Raw genomic sequence first — 21,560 nt, 5'->3', positions numbered from 1 at the left:
AGTGGTTTCTCTGTCTGCTCAGTAATGAATATGCACCTGATGCTTTGCTAACATGCATCACTTACATTTACTTAATTTATTTCTGATGATATTTAAAGATATTGGATCAAACATCAAAATACTGTTGTACTCATGTCTCTCAAAAGTATCTAAAACTAGTTCTTGAAAACATGAATACACTTCATGCTCATCACATTGTTTATTTTTTCCCCAAGGATGCCTTTATGTGATAAAGGTAACAGAGAAAAGGTAACAGGGAAATATGTGTGATGGGGTCATAATTCAGCTGACCTGACCTTTGCAAATAGCATGTAAGCAATAGTGGCATATGGATTACCATAGTCCATTGGGGCCCTTGAATTAAAGAGCACAGAGAAGCTGGAGGAAGGGATCTGCTTTCAAAGCTGAGACAGGATCAAGACCCGAAGAAAAGCCTTGAGGCTGAAACTGCATATTCAGCTTTTTCTTATTTCAAGATTTACCATACTCTCCTTAAATTTCTGTTTTAACTTATTTTTCAACAATGTTATTGAAAATCATACTTTAGTGTCATTTTGCTGTACTCTTGCAGTTAAGCACTGTTAATGACAAATGTAGCTTGGAAGTGAAGCAAACCCTGCATATTTCAGGTGGCTGTGCACCTTAAAGTATGCTCATGATATGATTATTTTGGCTCAGCTTTGGAAATCAGTTGATGGAGGAGGAGAGGGAAATAATTTCTTTCTGAGGTCTATGGTTTTCTATGGATGACTGAGAAGCAGATTGAACCAGTTGGCTTTTCAGAGTGAGATTAAAGGGCTCACGGAATGCAAAGACCAAAGTGCATAAAAGAGAGGTACCCAGGGACAGGTGTTGCATTTCCGTGGACCACAAGTCCAGAATATAGAAATGGCACCTTGACTTTGCTCCTATGTTGTAGTGCTTTTTAGTAGAATTTATTTCAACCTTTAGGAAAACATTATTTTTCCTGTCAGAGCCTCCAAGATAATCAACCTTGGTGAGTTACTGAATCACTGATTATTCAGTGTGCCAAACATCTTTACTCATATCACAAACGTCCTACATTATGTCCACATCCAACTCTGCTTCCATAGTCCAGCTGTATTACAAGGGACAAGGATTGTGTCACTGGGTGAGCAGAGCACAAGGTGATGCAGCTGATGCTGGTGTGGCCTTGACTTCACAGCTCAGGGGATGTACAGGATTATTGTGGCAGGCTTGAGTCTTGGGATGCTGTGAGGATCTGGCCAGTTTATGGCAAATAGCAGCAGGACTGGCTTCTCTGCTCAGCTTGCTGCTGCCAGCCCATGCTGTTCCACACCTCTGCTGGGCAGACACCTTTACAGGTGGTGGCTACGTCTCTTTTTTCTTCTATGACAGCTGTTCAAGCTGGTGGATTTAACTCTGTGTTTCTTTTTGCTTGATGGCCTCAAAAAGGCTATGGTAGTTCCTTCTCAGGATCTCATTATCTTCAGTTCACAATCTTTTAACCCAAATTCCAACCCAATTCTGCACCCCAAGCCATTCTGAATTGATGTTTACAGTAAGACATTGTGAATTGCATGAATCTAATAAAAGAATTAACTCTTTTATTAGATTCATCAATTCATAATGCTTTCCCATTAAAAGTCATTCAAATTTTGCCTCAATTTTGTAAAAAGTTCTTGGAAAGAATATGTATGGAAAAGCACTTACACACAAATGAGAGGGTTTTTTTGGATATGTTATTTTGAAGTATTTTCCTTTTATGCTTAAGGCTGTGTGTAACTTCACTGGCACCTTCTGTGATCTCTAGTAGCACATCTCACATTTAGCAAGTCTGCAGTAGCTTCTTGGATTTGAGGATAATTTTATCCATATCCGTTTCCCAATTTTATTTGCCATAAATATTTCATGTCCTACAAACTGTTGTAGACTTGCTGGGATACTTGTAGGATACTGGCATGCTTATTTCCCATGCCATGCTGTAGTATATAGAACAGATAACCTGCAGCTTTTGGAAATAACTGTGGTTTTTTTCTGGGCTTGCAGAGAATGGGGTTCAGCAGCTTGGGTAAGTTTTCCTCATCCTCTGTTCCTAACTTGATGGTAAACTTAAGTAATCAAGGAGAAATGGCATAAAGGTGGCCCCAAAACTGTTGTGCAGATCCAGGGCTGTGCAGAGAAAATTTGTGCAACATGGAGGTGCAGGAATCACGGTAGGAAAGCAATAACTATACAGCTGATTTGCAGTGACACAGATTTCAGATAGAAAGTAACTTTGGGTGCTCATGAATAACTGGAGCCAAACATGTATGCACATTTCATATAAGCCCCTGTTGTTATTTTTTTAATGGAAAACAAAATAATATTTTATTACTGTTGGCTTTTAAGCCTACAGAAGTCATTTACCACAGCTGCTTTCTCTGGGAGATTTTGTAACATATTTATGTTAATAGGAATTATGGATGAACACCGAAAAGCAAATATAACTTTAGGAGTTTAGCCAACATCAGCTAACTATCTGCAATGTTGCCCAATTAGATCAGTTTTCCTGTATTTAAATTACTGTATTTGAGTACCTTCCTGTCCAACAGTGAAGGCGTATCTTCAATCCTGCTTGTGCTGCATAAGGGAATTTGAAAACAGTGGGACTGGAAGAAAACTCTGTGTATCTTGGCTGAAAAAACTGATGTTCCTGGTCTCTTTTCCCAGAGTCACAATTTTAAGCCTGTTGATTTTGTAAATTCACAGTGGTTTGTGCTGCACTTTTATTTCTGGAGACCTTGGGATGTGTTTTTCCCACTGATTCCATGATGGCAGTTTTGGCAGGCACTGAAAAAATTATGGGTGAAGGCAAAGCATTCAAGTGGAGTAGAGTAGGTAGGCAGCTGTTAACATTATCAAACTGAAGTACCCTGAATCCAGTGCAGCTCTGAAGATTAAAATCTCACTGTGTTACATGAGCTCAGAATTCAGCTGTCAGTTTAGTGGCCATCGTAACCTTTAGATGTTATTGATTTGGTGAAATCCTGGAAATGAAGCACTGCGAGGGGTGATGGGTGGGTCACCCTGCCCAGTCACAGCCCCTGGTGGTGTCGGAAAGCAAAAATAGTGCTCTTTTTAATATATGAAATGTTCTGCTTTCCAAATGTTACTTGATACTTCATAGCTCCTTGAAGCTTTTTGGCCGTTCATCATCCAGAATTGCAAGTGAAAACTGGGACCCATTTCAAGAAGTTGTCTCTACTAACATGCCTCCACATCCTGCTGAATCCATGGAGAGCCACGAATGTGGCTCAGGCTGGATTTTAACCATCAATTACACGTGCCCATGCTGAGGCCAGGAGGTGGGGAAGGACTCCCATCCATCCTGCTGAGACCCCTGGGCCTCCAGAGCAGGATGGCCACGTGCCGGCTCCGTGCTGGGAGGTGGCCCAGGTGTCCCCCCACACCAGTGTCTTTGGCTACAGCAGAGATACATGGAGGCTGAGGTTGGACTTGCTTACAAGGTTGTTTGGAGAAAATACTCAGGCATTCCTTTATTCTGCAAAATTACATGAGGAATTTCAAGTGCTGGCAGGACACCTTGAATTTTTCAGGAAGGAACTTTTCTGTTGCATAAATAAAAATTGCCCCTGCAAAAAAGTGAATATTTTGCTTTTGGCACCATGCAATTTTATACAATTTTATACTCTCCCAAATAACTATTTTATATTTAATGAAAGGAATACTTTTCAGCTTGCATTTACAACCATTGTGCAAGGAAGGGTTGGGATTTTTTTTATTATCTCCATGGCTTTGGCTGCACAATAACATATGTTGTATAAGCCGTGCAATAGGTACTGAAGAGGCATGTAACAGTAATGAAACTGAAAGTCTTCTATAACATGAAAGATTTTGCCATCTGCCACTTTAATATAATACAAATGGATTATCTTCCTCTCATGAAAATTATATATTAAATCTAAGACAGCCAGACAAAATAAATTACGATTTAAGAAGTGGTGGAAAGTAGCACAGTTAAAATTGAATTTGAGGAGTAGTTGATGGATGCTGTAAAATCCTTTCTAAAGAGGTTTCTGGAAGAGTGGAAGAAGGCAAGTGTCTTAATTAAAATATGTTGTAACAATTTTTTAATTTGGCTTCACATTTATCATAACAACAAAGAAAGAAGCTAAGAACCCAATGCCTGTATCTCTAGTGGAATGCACATATGCCTTTCTAGCTTACGTTAATCTGGTTTTGTGGAAGTTGAAGTATTAAAACAGATTGTTAATGCTTCCATCTGGGTCCTATTCTTTCCTTGTGAATGAGCTGAACATTGCAGCAATTTGTTTGTATTTACTGCCTTTCTCCTCAACCTTATCACCAGCCCTCAGATAGCTCAGGGAAAGAAAAAGCTTATCAAAACTTCAGGGCTGCACAGTGCTGAGAAAGCAGGCAGCGCACTAAGACCCTGGCAGCTTGTTGCATTTGCATCCCTGTGGGGTTTTTTTTTTTTCTGTTTTACCATTTTCAGTTTTTGTAATAAGCAATAAAAAGAATTGATGATTCGGTGTGGGATGCAGGAGACTCACAGAAACTGGAATTGAGATGTCTCGACTTCCCAGAAATTGGCTTTAAGCACAAAAATACGAGTGTTTAGAAAGGAGCAAAGTACCTCTTAAATGAACTTATGCAAAGATGATAGAAGATTGCAATGGGCACATGCAGAGTGTTAAGCATATTTAGTAGCCTACTTTTCCTTACAGATAAGCTGTTCTCAATACTTTTTTTGCAAAGCTAAGCAGTGGCACTATATAGGTAATGATTATGGGCTACTCCAATGAATGCACAAAGAGAATTTCATTTCTATGAGTAGTGCCAGTGACTACAATGGGACTATTTCCATGTTTAAAGTTGGCCTGGAGCACAAGTGTGGGCAAAATTGAATTGTGGCAATGATTGAATATATTGACTTGACCTCTTGAAAAAAGGTAGAAATTCCTATCAGATGACAGGAATTATGAAGGCTTGGTGTAGATCTTCTGTTCTGGAAGATCAGTTACGGATTGTCTTGAAAAGTGGGTGTTTAATCTACATATAATCCAGCATTGCAAAGTGATAGAACTGGAAATGTAAGTCAAGAACTAGTTGTTAAAATGCTGTGTTCTCTTACAGTCATGAAAATCTTTCATCTGAGGCTCTCGAAGCACCTCAGCGATTGAGTGAGCATTACATATTCTTGTAGAAAGGAACTGTTAAGTATTGTCACGTGGAGCAGTGAGGAGATTATCAATGGCTGGTCAGGGATCATGCCATGAAATAATGAGCATTTGCAACTCTTAATATTCTTCTTAACGATGAGGAATTATTTGTTCTAATGCTCAGTGTTGGCCATAGGCCGCAGGTTGGGCTCTATCTATGGCCATTGCACAGAAACTTTGTTGGCCAGTTCTACCTTCTCCCTGGAAGAATGAGAAGGGTATGGCTGTTCCTAGAAAAGTCAAGACTGTGCTATGGAAACAGGAGATACTGTCTGCTGGTATAACTGGACTGGTCTCTGCAAAAAGAATCTCTTTAGGAGATTTGGAATAAGAACACTCTGTTGCTCTTTTCTGTGGTGTCTTACCCTGCTTCCCAAAATCAAGATACCACAGGCCCCCTCTGCAGACTCTGCAGTGCACTATAGGCAGTGCAGAAGACCAGAACATTCTTTGCCCATCTCCTATAGCCCTGTATGTGCTCCCAGCTATACCAGATAGCACAGCAGCGTTCCCAGTGTCAGTAGTTTACTCCACTCTGAGGATGTGAGACACCTCCATCAAAGCCCTTCTACACTGCCATAAATGGAGGTTCTCTTGGAAGACCATATTGCATAATTTATAATTAATAAACCAATGGTGAAGAATTTAAACCCGAAAATAATAGTGTGAAAAATTTAAGACGTTTCTGTGATTGGAGTGAGGTAATTTATTGCCATGTTTCTGAATGAGTTGTGGGCACACTATGCTAAGCATGGTATTAAAATGATGAAGAACTAAGGGCAATTCACCTCAGCTGCTCCTGAAGGACATCCTTGTCCTGTACTCCACTAGAGCACCAGCGTACTGCTGAGTCAGGCTCTCTCTGCCCAGCAGGCTACAAATACCCCACATCCAAATCAGTGAAGGAAATCTGTGAAGAATCCCTCTGCCAAAGGAAAAAGCAAGAGTTATTTTTCCTTTAAAATCTGTGTGGGGACACATCAGCTTGCAGATGCTTTCACAAAGCTTTTCAGAGAGGGCTTTGTTGGGTCGGCTGCACCAGCAAACCTTCTTTGCAGTGATGCCAGGCACTCAGAAGTGGCCTGTCCCACGGGCCGCTAGGTGGCACTTTAGGGACGTGGCAGTCACTTGGTTTTGTTCATTAGCAGGAGCTGATCACCAGAACTAGGGGAATTTTGGGGGGTTTTTTTGTTGTTTTTTTGTTTGTTTGGGGGGTTTTGGGTTTTTTTTTCTGGTTTTTTGGGGGGTTTTTTTGTCTTGGTTTGAGGGTTTTTTGTTTGTTTGTTTGTTTTGTTTTTTCGGGTTTTGTTTGGTTTGGGTTTTTTTTAGTTGTTGGGGGTTTTTTTACGTGTTTTTTTTTTGTTGTTGTTTTTTTTCAGTTGGATGTAGCTATTTCTTTATTTTTACCTGCCCCTGCACCTCTGGCTGCCGAACTTTGCCATCCTCCTGTCCTGGCAGCAGGGAGATGTGGCCAGCCCAGTGACCCAGCCACGGCCAGCAGGTGCCACAGCCCTGAGCATGGCTGCAGGCTGGCTCTAACAGACACATCACAGCACCCAGCTCACAAAAAATGGCCCGCTCTCACAGATTTTGAAATCTTACCCTTTTTGACATTTTCGCTGTGATTTATATTTGCCTTCACTAGAACACAAGGTTTACCCTTTCTTTTCCTTTCCAGTTCTCTTTGGTTTAAAACAGTACTCAGCTGCAATGAGACCATAAAAAAAGATTAAAAGGAAAAAAGAGAGGGTGGTTCTGGAAAAGTTTGAGTTCTGTTTTTTTTTAAATTTTCTTTCTCTCTAGGCCCCTTATCTGACCATGATTTCAATTTTTTCTGATTATTTGAAATTGACACTGTAGAATACTAATCTGTTCAGTTACTTTTACACTTTTGGAACAAACTGGTTTTTCAAAAGCAGCCTTTTTTTATCTATACATAAATAACATGGAGTTGGTCAGGGTTTTTATTTCCTCTCCATTCTGTGGAATAAGTGAATATATTCTTGCTTTTGATGCAAGGTTTGCTGTAGACTCCAACAAGACTGTGAGCAACAGAAGCTGCCTGCCTGGCCAGGTTAAGGCAGGTATTTAGTGCTCCCTGTCACTAAAGGGTCATTAAAAGCTCTCTTTCCTGTACCCTGGCACTTTTATGTGTTATGCAGCAAAGCTATACCCTGAGGACTTTATAGTATGTGTATTACATATCCCTCTGAAGGGCTGGATTTACTCTTGCTGTCCCTAAATGAATGGATTGGTTGTCAAATTTATGTGGTCCAGACTTACTGTGTGGTTCTGTTCATTATTTGAGCTTTACCATCCCCAGACCATTCATGAAACCCTTGTGGACTTTGCCAGTGCTTAGAGCCTTCATTTCTTTCGAATATATAAAAAGCTATTGTAGAAATCAGGGAGGTTGTGGGCTATTCAGCTTGCTGATAAAGAAATATTCTGTTGCATTCAATGGACTTTTAAAGGTCTTTGATTTTTATAGATGCACAAAAAAATTGCTTTTTCCATTTCACTCTATTTGACCAGAAATCTACATTCACAGAGGAAGACTTTCAATATATAAAAACCTTTTCAAAATTCAAATGTTAGCATGCAGTAGTTATTAAAATTTTTAAAAATTAAGATATTCATATTCAAATACTGGAAATATTACACTGCGAGGGGCTCTTTGGGTTTTTTTAACCATCAGGTAACACTGCAGATGTAACACACTTAAAAAAGGGTGGGAGAGAAATCTTGTTAGTCCCTCACTTCCCTCTCTCCTGAGGAATTTCACATGTGTTTTAAAGAAATTGGTTTCAAAACTTCCTCCTCTGTGCACATGTTTGATACTGTATGGTTGCAGAAGAGCAGTACCACAGAACCACATTGCCCTTGCACCTTTCTGTACAGCTCTTATTGTGTCTCTTATGGAAGAAATAAAAATGCTATGGAAAAGTTCCTCCTTTTTAAATATACCAAATCCAGTGCTTTCTGTTGTTTTTATTTAACTTGCAGTTGGGCACTTGGAAACTTGTGACTGCTGCAGAGCTTGGTGGGCCTGTGCAGAAACCTCTTTGCAACAGTGAGTTAGGTTCTTTGGTGTGCAACAAATTGTTACTATGGCTAAAATCCTGGCCCCTTAAAAGTTTGAGATTTGTGAACTTGGTTGTAAACACAGGCTTTCACCTGTATAGAAATGAGCCTCATTTGAGGAGGGAGCAGGATGGCAGGTTGCCCCTGCTGCCTGGGGCCATTGCCAGCCTGGCTTCACCTTGGCAGAAGCTGGGAAAGAGGAGAAGAGGCTGTCTGTCTGTCTGTCAGGGCCAAGTGCCTCAGCCTCCTGCTCCTGCCTGCCTTCCCCATCCTGGGGAGACAGCCCATAAGTTCTGGAGAGAAAACAGCCCCACCATGTTTACAGTGCCGTGTTTGCTGCTGTGCACCTGGGGACAGGCAGTTCTAAATCCTGCCACCCTCACTGGTGCTGGGCCCTGTCATGGTGGAGGACATCAAAAGAAAAAACTTTCATGAGAGGCAAAGCAAGTGATTAATCCTCTGCTTTAATTTGCTTCTCAGTCAGGTATTTTGGGAAATCAGGTGTTTTGTTTTGCAGATGTGTAGATCTGGGTGGTGAGTTTTCAGCTGGGTTTCTGTTTGAAATGTGAGAAGGGAGGAGGGAAGACTTGTCTGTTTTTTTATGACTTGTGTTTTCAGTACCTTTGCTGGAATTTTTGGTATGATACTGGCTTTGTCACTTCAGCCTCATAAGTTTCAAAGACAGAGGCTTACTCCTGTGAATCTTCATTGGTTTCAGGTGATAATAAGGTGACAGGGCATATCCAAGGTCTTTCTAGCTTTTTTCTATTCTCTCATTTTTTTTTTCTCACAGTATTTAGGCCATAATGGTAATTCTAGATTGTTTACATTCAGAGACATGGTTCCTAATGCTTCACTAAAAAACTTTTCTCCCATTTTCCCAGCACAATAAAATGCAAGAATATAGTTTCATTAAAAATCTGCAAAAGACATATGTCATCCATTCAGCTGTCACCCTAGATCTCCATTTTCCCTACTGTTGAATTGTTAAAGTAACTTTTCTTTTGTGTGTAACATTTCCTTTCACTGACTTTATTGTATGTGACTGCTAGTCATTTTCTGGGTGTAGCAATGACTGATTTGTTGTTGCAGACAGAGCAACCATCTGAGGTTGAATTACATCCTCAGATGAACAGACCCCCATCACAGGCAGAAGAAAACAGTTCAGCAAAAAAGGTGAGATCTGCACACATTGTATCATTATGAAGTGATTTTCCTTAACCAAAAAACGTGGTTGTTTTAAGTTTAAAAGCAATTAAACAGAGGGCTAGGGTTATGTTTTCATGTGTTTACTTTCTCTTGAGGTCAAGACAGTGGAGGAGAACTGTGATCATATGTGACATCAACTCACATAAATCATTAAGAAACCTCTTAGTGTGTACACATTGATGCACGTGCTTTGAGAGTGACAGTTTGCCATTTATTTCAAATCAATAGGGGCTTGTGGAGCCTTAGGGAAAACAAAAAAGAGTTTGATTGTACTCCAGCCCCGTCTCACTGTAGTTCCTCCAAATTGTGATGCACTTCTTGGTTTCAGTTATTGAGGATTTGATTTTGATGTAAACACCTGTTTGGTAGAGGTCAGGATCTGCCACTAAATGTACATAGAATGGGAGAGATTTGCTCAAGATGTGCAGTTTCTAATCTGTTTTTGTATGGACCTACCAGTTGTAAAACGTAAGCACTGAAATTAAAATGGCACACTCCAAAGGGCTTTGCTTAGGGGTGGAGTGGCCTTAGCAGTGGCTGTGAGCATTTCCTCTCTCCTGATCATGTTCTGACCACCTCCTTCCACCAGCCCCAGCCAGAACAGGTTTGGATAGGGAGCAAATACAGATCCTCCCCATTGTGGCCCCTCCTGTAGCCAGAGAGCACCTGCAAGACATTTACTCAGCCCAACCAAGAACTTTTGGCATGTGCTGGATGTACCTTGCCCAGGGAGCACCATCACAACTTCTTAGTGTAACATGGAGCACAGGCAAACATCCAGTGTCATCATTTTTTGCATGTGACAGTGCTTTCTGGGCAGTGTCCTTGCTCTGCTTGTGCTCATCGTGTGCTACTTCCAGCCTGGCCCTGCTCTTTCTCATCCCACCCCATGCTCACTCTCATCCCACCTGGTTCCCTAAAATGCAGTGATGCCCCAGGCTGTGGGGTGTGGGAGGCAGGTGGGTGTTGCACTGCTGAGCCACCTTCCAAAGCAGCAGCAGAAACCAGCCAAAGAGCCCCTGCCGAGGGATCTGCCTGCACCATTGCTTACACTGTTGTGTTTGGAAGGGGAGAGGGAGTTACCCTGTGGATTTGGTAGGGTTTGAGGTAGACTGGCAGTGTGTGTTGGGCATTACATTTATGGAAGGTATATGCAAGTTCCTCCCTTGCTGTGTGGGGCGTGTTCCACCCTTGTAGGGAGCTGTGCCTGTGCAAAGGATTCCAGAGCATGGCATTACCAGATATCTGTGCAGTCATGATGTGCTGACATCCTGATCAGAACATCTGATAATATTTTTAGATGTTTTTCAGTAATTGCAAAACTGTTTTTTAATGTTTAAACCTTTTCCCTTATAATTAAAATTATTTTAAGAGTTTTAACCCTTCTAATATGAATGATTGATGGTCTTATATTGGTTACATTTTGTATCACTTATAGAAGTTTCTTCTTGTGAGTCAGGCTGCTTACTACAGTGTTATTTTTTTTCCTTGTAATTGCTTTGTCATTAAATGTTTCCTCATTTTTTTTCTTATTTTATTAGCATCTGGTGAAAGCACAGTAGTGATGGTAATCTAGCACAGTAAAGTGTGTGATAGTGAAATTTGGTCACTGGTTTTGTCTTTGATGCTGAAAAATCCTGTCTCAAGTCAATTCAACTTTTTGAGTCCTAGCTTTCTCATTCATGAAATGAGGCAGTAATAGCCATATCCCTTGTGAAATGTATCTAATAACAAAATACACTGAAGAGGATACATTTATGTTTATCATTTAAATCAGCTATAAGGCGGTAAAACTACTTCTCATTGCAAAAGAAAGGATGTCTTAATTTATAATAATGAAAAACACTTCTTACCACTGAAGTCATTAAAATGCAAGACTCTGCTTTACCTAGAAAACACAGACTATTTCTCTGATGTAACTTATCAAGAGAAATAGCTGGCCTTTATACTTCAACATGCTAATTTTGCATGGATAATGTATTTGTATTTCAAAACTATTCAGTGTTCCTTCGTGTAAGAGAGGAGGGGAGAAGGGAGAGGCTCTGTGCCAGACGTGTGAGGCAGTAAGTTCGGATGCAAGTGATTAATTATTGATTCTTTCAAACTGAGCATAGTCAAAAATAAATCTTACTCTGTTTTTAATGCTTTTGGGTCAACTGGGGGCTAGTGCAGGTGTTTATACCCCTCCCTCCACCTCCACCCAATGCACACTAAGCTGTACAGCCGAGTTGTGAAGAGCCTGTCATCCAGATGAAGGTAAAACACCCTTTCATTCATGAAGGGATTGCAGGAGTTACTGTTCCTTTTTCAAAGTCAGAAACCTGAGAGGCTATTACCAAATTGGAATTAAGCTCTGTACGTCTTTAAATTATGAAATCTTAACCAGCTGTCAGCAATTTATGTGACACAAGTATTTTTCTAGCCTAATGATGGGACACATATGGCCTGACTTAATGTTGCTGTGCTTTTTCCTTTCAGGAGGTTGTTCTTGCTCAGCCACCCTCCAAACCCGCGCGCAGAAAGCTCCGGACGGAGGCACAAGGGCTGGAGACCCCTGAGCTTTCTCCCACTATAAATGTGACTTCTTCCCTGCCAGCAGTCAAGCCTCACCTCCCAGTCCAAAAGTAAAAACCTGTACCAAGCATGCCAAAGTGCAGCGTGAGATCTGATGTAGCAGGGTTTGCTCTTTGTATAATTTTGGGCTTAGCAGTTCTGTTTCTGAGAATGCTTCACAAGATACAGATTCTGAAATCTACATCTGCATTCTGAAATCTACATCTTCTGTAGATTCTGAAATCTACCTCAGTCTTCTCCAAAGCAGACTAAGCCTGTAGTGACTGTCAGTGGTATTTGATAGGTAGATAACCTCATCAAAGGTGTCCTACTTCTGTACCTGCTAGACAAGCCTGAGGAGCAAGCCTAGCGATTCAACCATCTCTAACACAAGCTGTTTTATATGTGAGGGTCTCTGTTTCTGCCTTGCACGTGTCTTCTGGAATGTTGCTCCTTCATGTGGACAAATATGACCAAAAAATGCCTGGGAAGCTGAGTCATGAAATGCTTGGTGTTGGTCATATCCTTGTGATATTGTTTCATTGTGAGGCATGTTGGAAACGGGCTTGTCAGTGGTGTGAGATGAGCCACAGAGCAGTGGTCTGATAATGGTCAAACCCAACATGTGTTGTTTGCTCTTGTAAATACAGCTGTCAAAGCTGTCAGCTGACTTACAGGGATTTCACTCTATGTGTATTTAATAGTGATGGAGAAGGGGCTGTACAAGTGGTAAGCAAAGGCACTTGAGGCCCTGTTGGGTCTGTGCGTCTCCTTCAGCTGAAGCACTGTGCAAGCATTATACCCCACCATCACCCAGGCCTTGCAAAAGATATCTGATTCAGTCTGAAACAAAATCAAGCTGCCCAAATCAATTGAGCGTTTCTTGGCAGACTGTTCATCAGTAGACTGAATCTGTGCTGCATAATTGGAGATTACAATAAGTAATAAGACTCCTAGGATGCTCTTAAAGTACTGTTTTGTGCTTTGGGAGTACATATTCCATAGTGGTTCAAAGATAACAGCATTTGTTAACATCTCAATCCTGACTTGTCTATATCTTTCCTAAAATGTTAAAATGGCCACAGACATATATTGCTCTTCTTTTATTTTTTTTCCTAACATTTATTACTTTCTAGCCCATGGAGAGTAGTTTGCAGGAAAAAAGTGAAGCAGAAAACTGACAGTTCACTGGAAGATAACAGCATAAAGTCCTGTCACCATGCTGAGAGAGAGTCTATTGCAAAAATCAGTGTCATCAGCTCTGTTAAGAGAGAAGAGCTAATGGGGACTGTGTGCCACTGGACCATATTTAAATAGGGCACCTGTTTTAGATCTAATCTGGCATTAAAGAGCTCTTGTTTCCTCATGTAAAACTTTAAAATAATTTATTTGGAAAGGGGCTTGGATATTCAGTCAGTATTTTGTGTATTTTCTTTCTTTTTTGCTGTTGTTATCTCTCTTGCTTTGAATAGGTAGGTCCTTATCTACAGCTGTCTGTTTTTATACCTGTCTGCATAGCTGTCATTTCCTCCACATAAGTTACCACAGGCTATGAAGCAATAAAAATTCTTAATTAATAAAATAAGTTCTGAAAATAAAAAAGGTACATCCTTTATTTTAACAGCAAAAGAACTGAGGGAGGTCCATCAGTCATCTTCCCGTTTATGATGTCAGATGGTTTTGGTGGAAGTGACTGCTTTGAATAAAAGTATTAATTTTTGAAGAAACATTAGAATCAGCAGAACTCTGAGACAGAATTTTCATGCCAATGTCCTTTCTTTCTGTATAGAATGACTTTTGTATTTTATGTTAACCACTCCTGACTCTTTAAATTCTACAAGTCTCTGAAAACAGCTAATGCAAAGAAACTGCAATAAGCACAGCTATGCAGGGATCATTCTTGAGCTCAATGAGAATGCAGTGATCTTGAAATAATTGAGACAGCCTAAAATATTTCTGTCATTCAGGTTAACAAGTTTCAAATATTCCATCCGATTCAGGCATCTTATTTCAGTGTTACATTTTTCTTCTCTTAAATCTGTAGTTTGTACCTTGTCTTTGACACATAGTCCAGGGTGCAGGGAGCTATGCAGAATGAGTGGCTGCTCTTCTGGCATCAGCCAGGGCTGAGACTCTTAATTGAAATGTCTTGTATTTATCTGTCTGGCAGACAGTCTTCCAAGCAGAAAAGGGCTATTCAGACCGCTATACGGAAAAACAAAGAAGCCAATGCTGTGCTCGCCAGGTTGAACAGTGAGCTCCAGCAGCAGCTGAAGGTAAGGAATGCATTGAAAATCAGGGACAAAGCTCCCTGCAATCAGTTCTGTGTCACCTCCAGCAGTATTGAAATCAGAGCAAAAAATAGGACAGTAGTTGTAATAAGCACAGAGATGAAAGCTTTTAATGAGAACACATTGCCATCCTTCCTTGGGTCAGGTGTTACTTGCTTCCATCTTCAGCAAGCCAGTGCTGTTACCTGTGTTTTGCAGCAGGAAAAGACAGAGAAGTTTGTCTAAATTCACTAAAGAGAAGAAAACTGAACTTGTAATTCAAGTTGTATTGCTGACTGGAAGCTTTCTGATAGAGCAGAGCTCTGCTGTTTTAATGGAGAGCAGAAGGCTTGATGGGTACTCCTCAGGCACATTTTGTACTGAGGCTCAGGGGGGTTCAAGTGCACTCCCACTCTGGGCTCTGAGCCTGCCCAGATGGGGAAGCAGACCCTGGAGGAGTTGCAGTCCAGCCCAGCTCCACACTGGCAGTGAGCCCTTTCATGGGAGGCCAGCAAGAGCCTGCCTGGCTGCCCTTTCCTGGAGCAGGGTGCTGCATGTGAGCATCCCCAGAGCCCTAACACACCTCTCCTCCTGCAGGAGGTTCACAAGGAGCGCATTGCCTTGGAAACGCAGCTGGAGCAGCTTCGTCCTGTCACCGTCCTGTGACTGCCTGCATGGCCGTGCACGAGCAGGCGCAGAGCAGTGTCCAGCAGCCCTGCAAGGAGAGGAGTTCTGTGCAGCTGAGCAGGGTCTCTGCCAAGGCAGGGGGGAGCACTGGCCTTGCTGGCTCTCTCTTTGCCCCATGACACACTTTTTGCCTTTGCAGGTGAGGAAGGTACAGAAAACAAATACCTGACTATGGGATATTTCTGAGTGGGGGATGCTTTGCCTTCTTTCCTCCCCCCTCCCAGCCTAATGTGTAAATGCAGTTTATCACTGAAATGAATAACCTGAGAGTATTTTATTTATGTAAAGAATTCCTGATTTATATGCGTTTGGCAGCACCTCCTGCCCGGATTGTTAAGAGGTACAGCATTCCTCAGTTCTTGCTTAAATTGAAAACTCATCCTCTGAGATGGGCTTCTGGATGTTACTGATTCCTGTAGGATTGTATCATTGTAGAGTACCTGAGGATTTAACATACCACAGGAATAGAACTTGCAAGATGTACAGAATCTTTATCCTCAATCACATGTCAAATAATTATTTTCTTAGTACTGTTTATTATGCAATCACGGATGTATTTTAATGTTAGAGAACTTGTATTTTATTAGTTCAAGTCATATAAGAGAACAGTAAAAAATACTAAAATATAATTATTTTGGAAATTAGGAAAAAATCTTTTTGAGCTACAGCTGTTTCTAATCACCAGTATTTGAGCACTTGCTTGCAACTACCAGTGTCTCTGCATTCTTTTAGCATGTTTGAGATGGCTGGTGTATAGCTTTTTTCTTTTCTTTTTTTCCTTTAACCAACAGTGTATTTCTAACAAGAGGTTAAAAATGCGTTCAGGGCATTTTTATAAAAGCCATTCTATGTACATTTGTATTAGTCTGCTTTGTTGTCTTAATAGCTGCTGGTTTGTTTTAAGGATGTGTACAAGAACTGTATTTCCAGAAGAGGGAAGATAGCAGAAGTGCTATGTATGAGGCAATAAAATGTGAGATGGAAGTAATTGCCTTTTACAGCAGGCTTTTGTTAAGGTTCCTTTGCACATCAGTGGAGATGCTGCTGATAGGAGAAAGCTGCTAATGCCCATCTGTTTTCTAAAGGAAGAAGCAAAGATTAATCTTTAACCTGCATTTGATCCAGGGCCAGCTGAACCCTGTAGGGAGTTTTCCCTGGATGCAGTGGTGGCTTTGGGCTCAGTTCTTACAGTGGAAGCTGGCTGTGAATGTTGCAGTATTTCTTGGGGCAATACTCTTGGATTGGGTGACTTCAGACATAATAATGTCAGCCCTGCTCCCACCATGGCTATGATGTGCTTTACTGCAAGGGGATGTCACCTACCTGTTGTCCACCTTAAACATGACCCTGCACACGTCTCACTGATCTGATTTAAGTGTATGTGGTTGCCTTGCAGAAACCTTGCAGCAGTTTTGTCACCCTTGTGGGTGTATTGCTTGCTCCCTGTAGCTGTGGGATGGCCTGGGGCTGAGAGGAAGGTTTGAAGCAGCTGGGTAACCTCTCCTCGGGGTGTGTCATGGAATGGCTGCCGTGGCATATCAGAGGGCACCAGAGCAGCCAAAAGTTTTGTTGAGAGATAAGAAAGGCATCACTAGGAGTGTTTGAAGTGGTAAGGAAACAGTCTTTCAACAGAAAGGAATGTGGAAGGGGGACAGGAATCCAGAAGTCTGCAGGTGAAAATAAGCATTGGCAGAATTGTTACTGAAAGTCAATTTTTGTAATGCACTAGTTTTGATTCAATTAAAGATCACTATGTCAACAAGCAACAACTGTTCTTCTGGATTTGGGACTTCTCTCATGTGGCTGTTGCATAGCTGGGGTCAGATGGTCATTCTTGGTCAGTGACAAAATGTGAGGAATGCAGGCTTTTCTGGGAATCTGCAAAAGAGCCACTGCCCTCTTGCTAATAGTGGTATTGCTGAGAATTTATCATAATTTATTTCATTTGTTCATAATACTACTGAGTCATTCCTGAGATTTAATGAGGTTAAGTGCTTGCCCTGTTTGCTTTTTAGTTCATACATTGTAATTTGGTTAATAAGACCTTACTATTTCATAGGAAAAAATCATATGGCACACTTGTCTTTTGTTTTATGGGTAATTTTTAAGGAAGGCTTTTAAATTACTGCAAAGAAGTGTGTACATTGCATTTTTAAGGCAGTAGAGGACTTCTTCATGTTTGAAAAACATTTATTTCACCTTTATTTATTTCCCATTTATTTCACTTGAGTTACTCGTGGAATAGACACTCTCCAAGGGAAGAGTTGAAGAGTCTCCTTTATACTGTCTTTTTCAAATGTCTCCCTTCTAAAATCCATGATTTTTTTTTATTCACTGGAAATTATGATACTTGCTTAGCCAACAATGAAATACTTGCTTGGCTGTTACTTTACCACTGGATTAATAAATAAAAGTATTTAACAATTCCTACATTTTTAGTGTTGCAATCAAATCCTCCACTCAGCTTCAATGACTAGAATGTGAGTTGATTTGTATTCTTTTTGGTGAAATATCAGCCATGATGATGATACACCACTTCACACATCAGTAAAGTGAAATATTCAAGGAGAGGTGTTGATGTGTTATACATATGAGCAGGAGGTTGCTCTTCTGTGTGTCTCAATGGTTAAGCATTTATGGCAGCCCACACAAAATGAAAAAATGTGTCTGTTCTTGGGAAGCTGTTAGCATTTTGAGGAGAGAAGAAGGCATCATGGAGCTGTGACAGTGCTTCTGTCCATGGCTCCATGCAGCCATGCTTATGACTACTGTTAGCAGGCCCTGGCTGGTCCAAATTCACATCTAAATCCAGTTTTACAGATTTTCTTCAAAATTACTTTTTCTTTAGAAAAATGTGGGTGGAGCAAAATCATAATTTCTTGTAGAAACCTTTACATTCTCAGACTTTGGATGGGAGATGCTCCAACATCCAAAACCATTTGGTCAGAAAGTGAGACCTCACAGGCTTGATGTTCAGGGTGCTTTCTTGAGCTCCAGGTGAGTGATCAGTGTTAAGCCCCTGACATCCCTGACCCAGAGCAGCAACTGAGGTTTGTCTGCCCCAGCTGCCAGGCTGCTGAAGGAGTGGAATCACATTCCCATGCATGAGTTGTCACTGTCCTCAGTTTTTGCTTTCTGTAGGTACTTGGGCAGAGCACAACATGCCCAGCAGGAGAGGAAAAGTGGGAACAGGAGCACATCCTTGCTTCTGAGTGGATGTGCTGACCATGAGCCTGGTGCCCCTTTTAAAGTCTTCAGTGGGCAAATAAATATTTTTGTCTACAGAACAGGGCTAGGCAAAGCAGATAAGGATCTTCCTCAGTGTGTCTGTAAGTGTGCACTCAGGTGTATTCCATTTGTTCATGCATTTCTTTATGGATCTGTTAACATTCATATCACCTGATACCTATATTTGTTTCAATTTATGGTAATTCTGTGGTGAAAAAAGAAAAATGCCCAGCTAAGTGTAGTGACTGATTGCCTTTGTAGATAAGCCATTTTTATTTGAGCCTTTCAAAATAAATAATGACCTGGTAATTAAGCAAGGCAAACAGTTTCCATTTCTGAGGCATTCCTTTATTAAACAACTACCTGTGAACACACATTAATCCTTAAGGATCAATGTCCCTCTCCTAGTTATTAATATTATACTAGGATGCAGTGGAAACATTACCAACTCTTTCCAGAAAGTTCCCAGTTCCCCCTTCCAGAGAGTTTTGGTGATGTAACAAAAGTGTGTTTAGTAAAGGCAGCCTTGTTACTGGTAAATTGTTGGATGTCCTGTTAAAGTCAAAATATTATCTTCAGACTGCATGGCAGTAGTTTTCCTGTTGAAAATTCTGTATCTACATCAGGGAGAGGAATTTGTTTGGCTATCATCCAGACAGTTCCAGCCTGATGGATGATCAAAGGGCTGGAGCACCTCTCTTGTGAAGATAGGCTGAGTTCAGCTTGTTCAGCCTGGAAAAGAGCAGCCTCTGAGGAGACCTTAAAGCACCTTTCAGTACCTAAAGGTGCTGCAAGAGAGCTGGAGAGGGACTTTCTGTAAGAGCATGTGGTGATAGGACAAGGGGGAATGGCTTCAAACTGAAAGAGGGCAGGTTTGGATTAGATATAATGAAGAAACTCTTTACTGTGAAGGTGGTGAGACACTGCAAGAGGTTGCCAGAGAAATTATGGCTGCCCATGCCTTGAAGTGTTCAGGGCCAGGTTGGATGGGGCTTTGAGCAACCTGAGCAGTGAAAGGAGCCCCTGTCCACAGCAGGGGGGGTTGGAACTAGATGATCTTCATGGTCACTTCCAATCCAAACCAGTCTCTGCTTCTACAACACTGCCAAGGCTAGCCAGCATAGGGTGATGAGGCTGTGCATGGTAAAATGACCACAAAGGGATGGTTGGGATTTGGAAACCTTCATGGGAAGCATTCAGGATGGGCATAATGTGAAAATTGCCTGTTGGGGGTGCAAAGGTTGCTTTCCTCTCAGCTGAGCTTCCAAATCAGGAAGCAGAGATCTGCAAAAGTTGCTAGCTGGGAAATGAGGGATGTCCATTTTCCAGTACCATCAGCCTTTCAGTCTCCAGCATACACAGCCTTTGACAAGAAAACACATGGGTTCATGAAGCCACATATTTTATTGACTAAAGAGTAAAATATTTTTTTTCAGGAAAAGAAGTAAATTTTAGTGATTTAGTATCTTTGAAAAGAGATTATGTATTTTGAAGCTTTTTTCAGCTATCTTGATATGTGCTATGAATATATGCATTATGTTTTACTCTGTTACAGATTTTTTGATACAAAAAAGTTGTATTGCAAGCATTATGGTTGTTAATCTAAAAAAATGCCCCAAGGCTATTATATATTTGAATTTTAACTTAAAAATTAGATAGCCAGATTTAAGTAATTTGTTTTCACAGCTGCAGACTGTCCCCATGGTAAGCTGCAAAATGTATAGTGTTCTCTACTATGCCCATCTAATTTTGGAAAATGTATGTGATATGAAGCTGGGTGCTACATTAAAATAAAAGTGTCCAATGGTTCAAATTGCCTTGCTTTTGTGGTTTATTTAGGATGTTGATGGTACAGATCTGCCAGGAGACCAGAAACTGTGACACCCAGTGGAAAAAACACCATGTTGAAATGGCTGACCTTCAGCTTTGAAAGATGAAATCACTTACACTGGAATTGCACTACACAATAGAGACAGAGAGAGACTTATTCAAAGTGAAATCATATTTCCTTAGGCTCCAGTTAAGTCAAAACTTCATCTTTGCTTTGTCAGGCCTTGCTTTGTCAGAATTCAGACATAACTCCCTGATTTAGCCCAAAGAGGGACACTCTTTCACTACTGTGAAGGAAAAACCATTCCCAGCCTCCAAGAGACCCTTAGTCAGAGGGTGGCCAGGCAGGACCTGCAGGAGGACTCCAGGTGTTCCACACCCAGAATCCCTGTGATCAGTGGGTTTGGCCCCTTGTCAGCTGTAAGAGCTGAATTTAAACTGGGAAAAGGAAAGCCATTTGAATAACTGGCCTTTGTGGGCAGGGAGCCAGAAGGTACAGCATATTCTGCTCTTTAACTAGTGTGATTTTTAAGAATTATGTCACAGCTATCCAAAGAGCAGAGCTTTAAAAGAGGAAATAATGAGTGATAAATTAATTCTTCCAGCATTAAGCCATGACAAGGGATGTTTTATTGGCCTTAAAGTATGTCTCTGGTGCACGTGAGGCACAAGGCCAAGGCGTTAAAAACTTGTAAATATCCTGTGGGGAGCTATTCTCCATCAGCAGTGGGATGGATTTAGATGGTTCCTCCATGCTTAGTTTTTACAATTAGATGGTACTCTGGGGTGCCTTCATGCAAATCTAGATTGGCTCTATGTATTTAAATTCATGGTTCCAATAATCTTTCTTAAAAATTAAAAATGCATCTTCCTGCTCCAGAGAAAAGTTCTTAGTTGAAGTGGGAAAGAAAAGGAGAAGCTTCAAAAGCCCTTTTTTATCTGTTTTTTAAGGTAGTGCTGCTTTACAAGTGTGCCTGCTTCAGTGGGATGTTTACTTGGATTTTGCAGTAAAGCAGAATAAAGGAAAATTAACAAAGAAATGGAATCCCTAGGTATCTGTAGTCCATAGCCAAATCAGAGTTCCTTCACCTCATGGTCTCGTTGCTCCTCCTGTTTTACAGTGCTCTCAAATGCATCTTGGAGCAGGAGGCCTTGGGGATGTGAGCTCCACTTGCAGCAGTCTCTCTTATCCTCAGTATTGCCTCAGTACCCACCGTTTTGGGCACACATCTGGAAGGAGTGGCATTAGCTATGTTCCAGATGTGCTAGCCCAGTTGTCCCCCTGCTACATGCTGAATCAGTATTTCCAGTTAAATCCTGGATTGGTTTGTGTTTATTGATTGTTAGCTTAAATTGCATGAGACAGGAAAAATATCTGAGGACATTTGGAAGATGCTTCATGCATCAGAAATGTGATGGGCAAGACAAGACTAAGGCTATGTATTACATCTAGTCTGGTTTTTGTGGGAAG

General features: G+C 41.0%; 1 protein-coding gene across 1 annotated transcript in view; it reads left to right on the top strand.

Annotated features, from left to right (window-relative positions):
• REPS2 (RALBP1 associated Eps domain containing 2) overlaps positions 1–20,072 on the top strand; it is a 96,893-nt gene extending 76,821 nt beyond the window's left edge. The window contains exons 15-18 of the mRNA XM_063182968.1: positions 9,405–9,488; positions 12,000–12,145; positions 14,245–14,350; positions 14,942–20,072. Coding sequence (XP_063039038.1) covers positions 9,405–9,488; positions 12,000–12,145; positions 14,245–14,350; positions 14,942–15,010 — 405 coding nt within the window. The 3' untranslated portion in view covers positions 15,011–20,072. The remainder of the gene's footprint in view (positions 1–9,404; positions 9,489–11,999; positions 12,146–14,244; positions 14,351–14,941) is intronic.
• Positions 20,073–21,560: the final 1,488 nt, after the last annotated feature.

Source organism: Melospiza melodia, chromosome 2, assembly GCF_035770615.1.
Source record: "Melospiza melodia melodia isolate bMelMel2 chromosome 2, bMelMel2.pri, whole genome shotgun sequence".
Taxonomy (NCBI): Eukaryota; Metazoa; Chordata; class Aves; order Passeriformes; family Passerellidae; genus Melospiza; species Melospiza melodia.
This window is presented reverse-complemented; position numbering and strand designations above follow the sequence as displayed.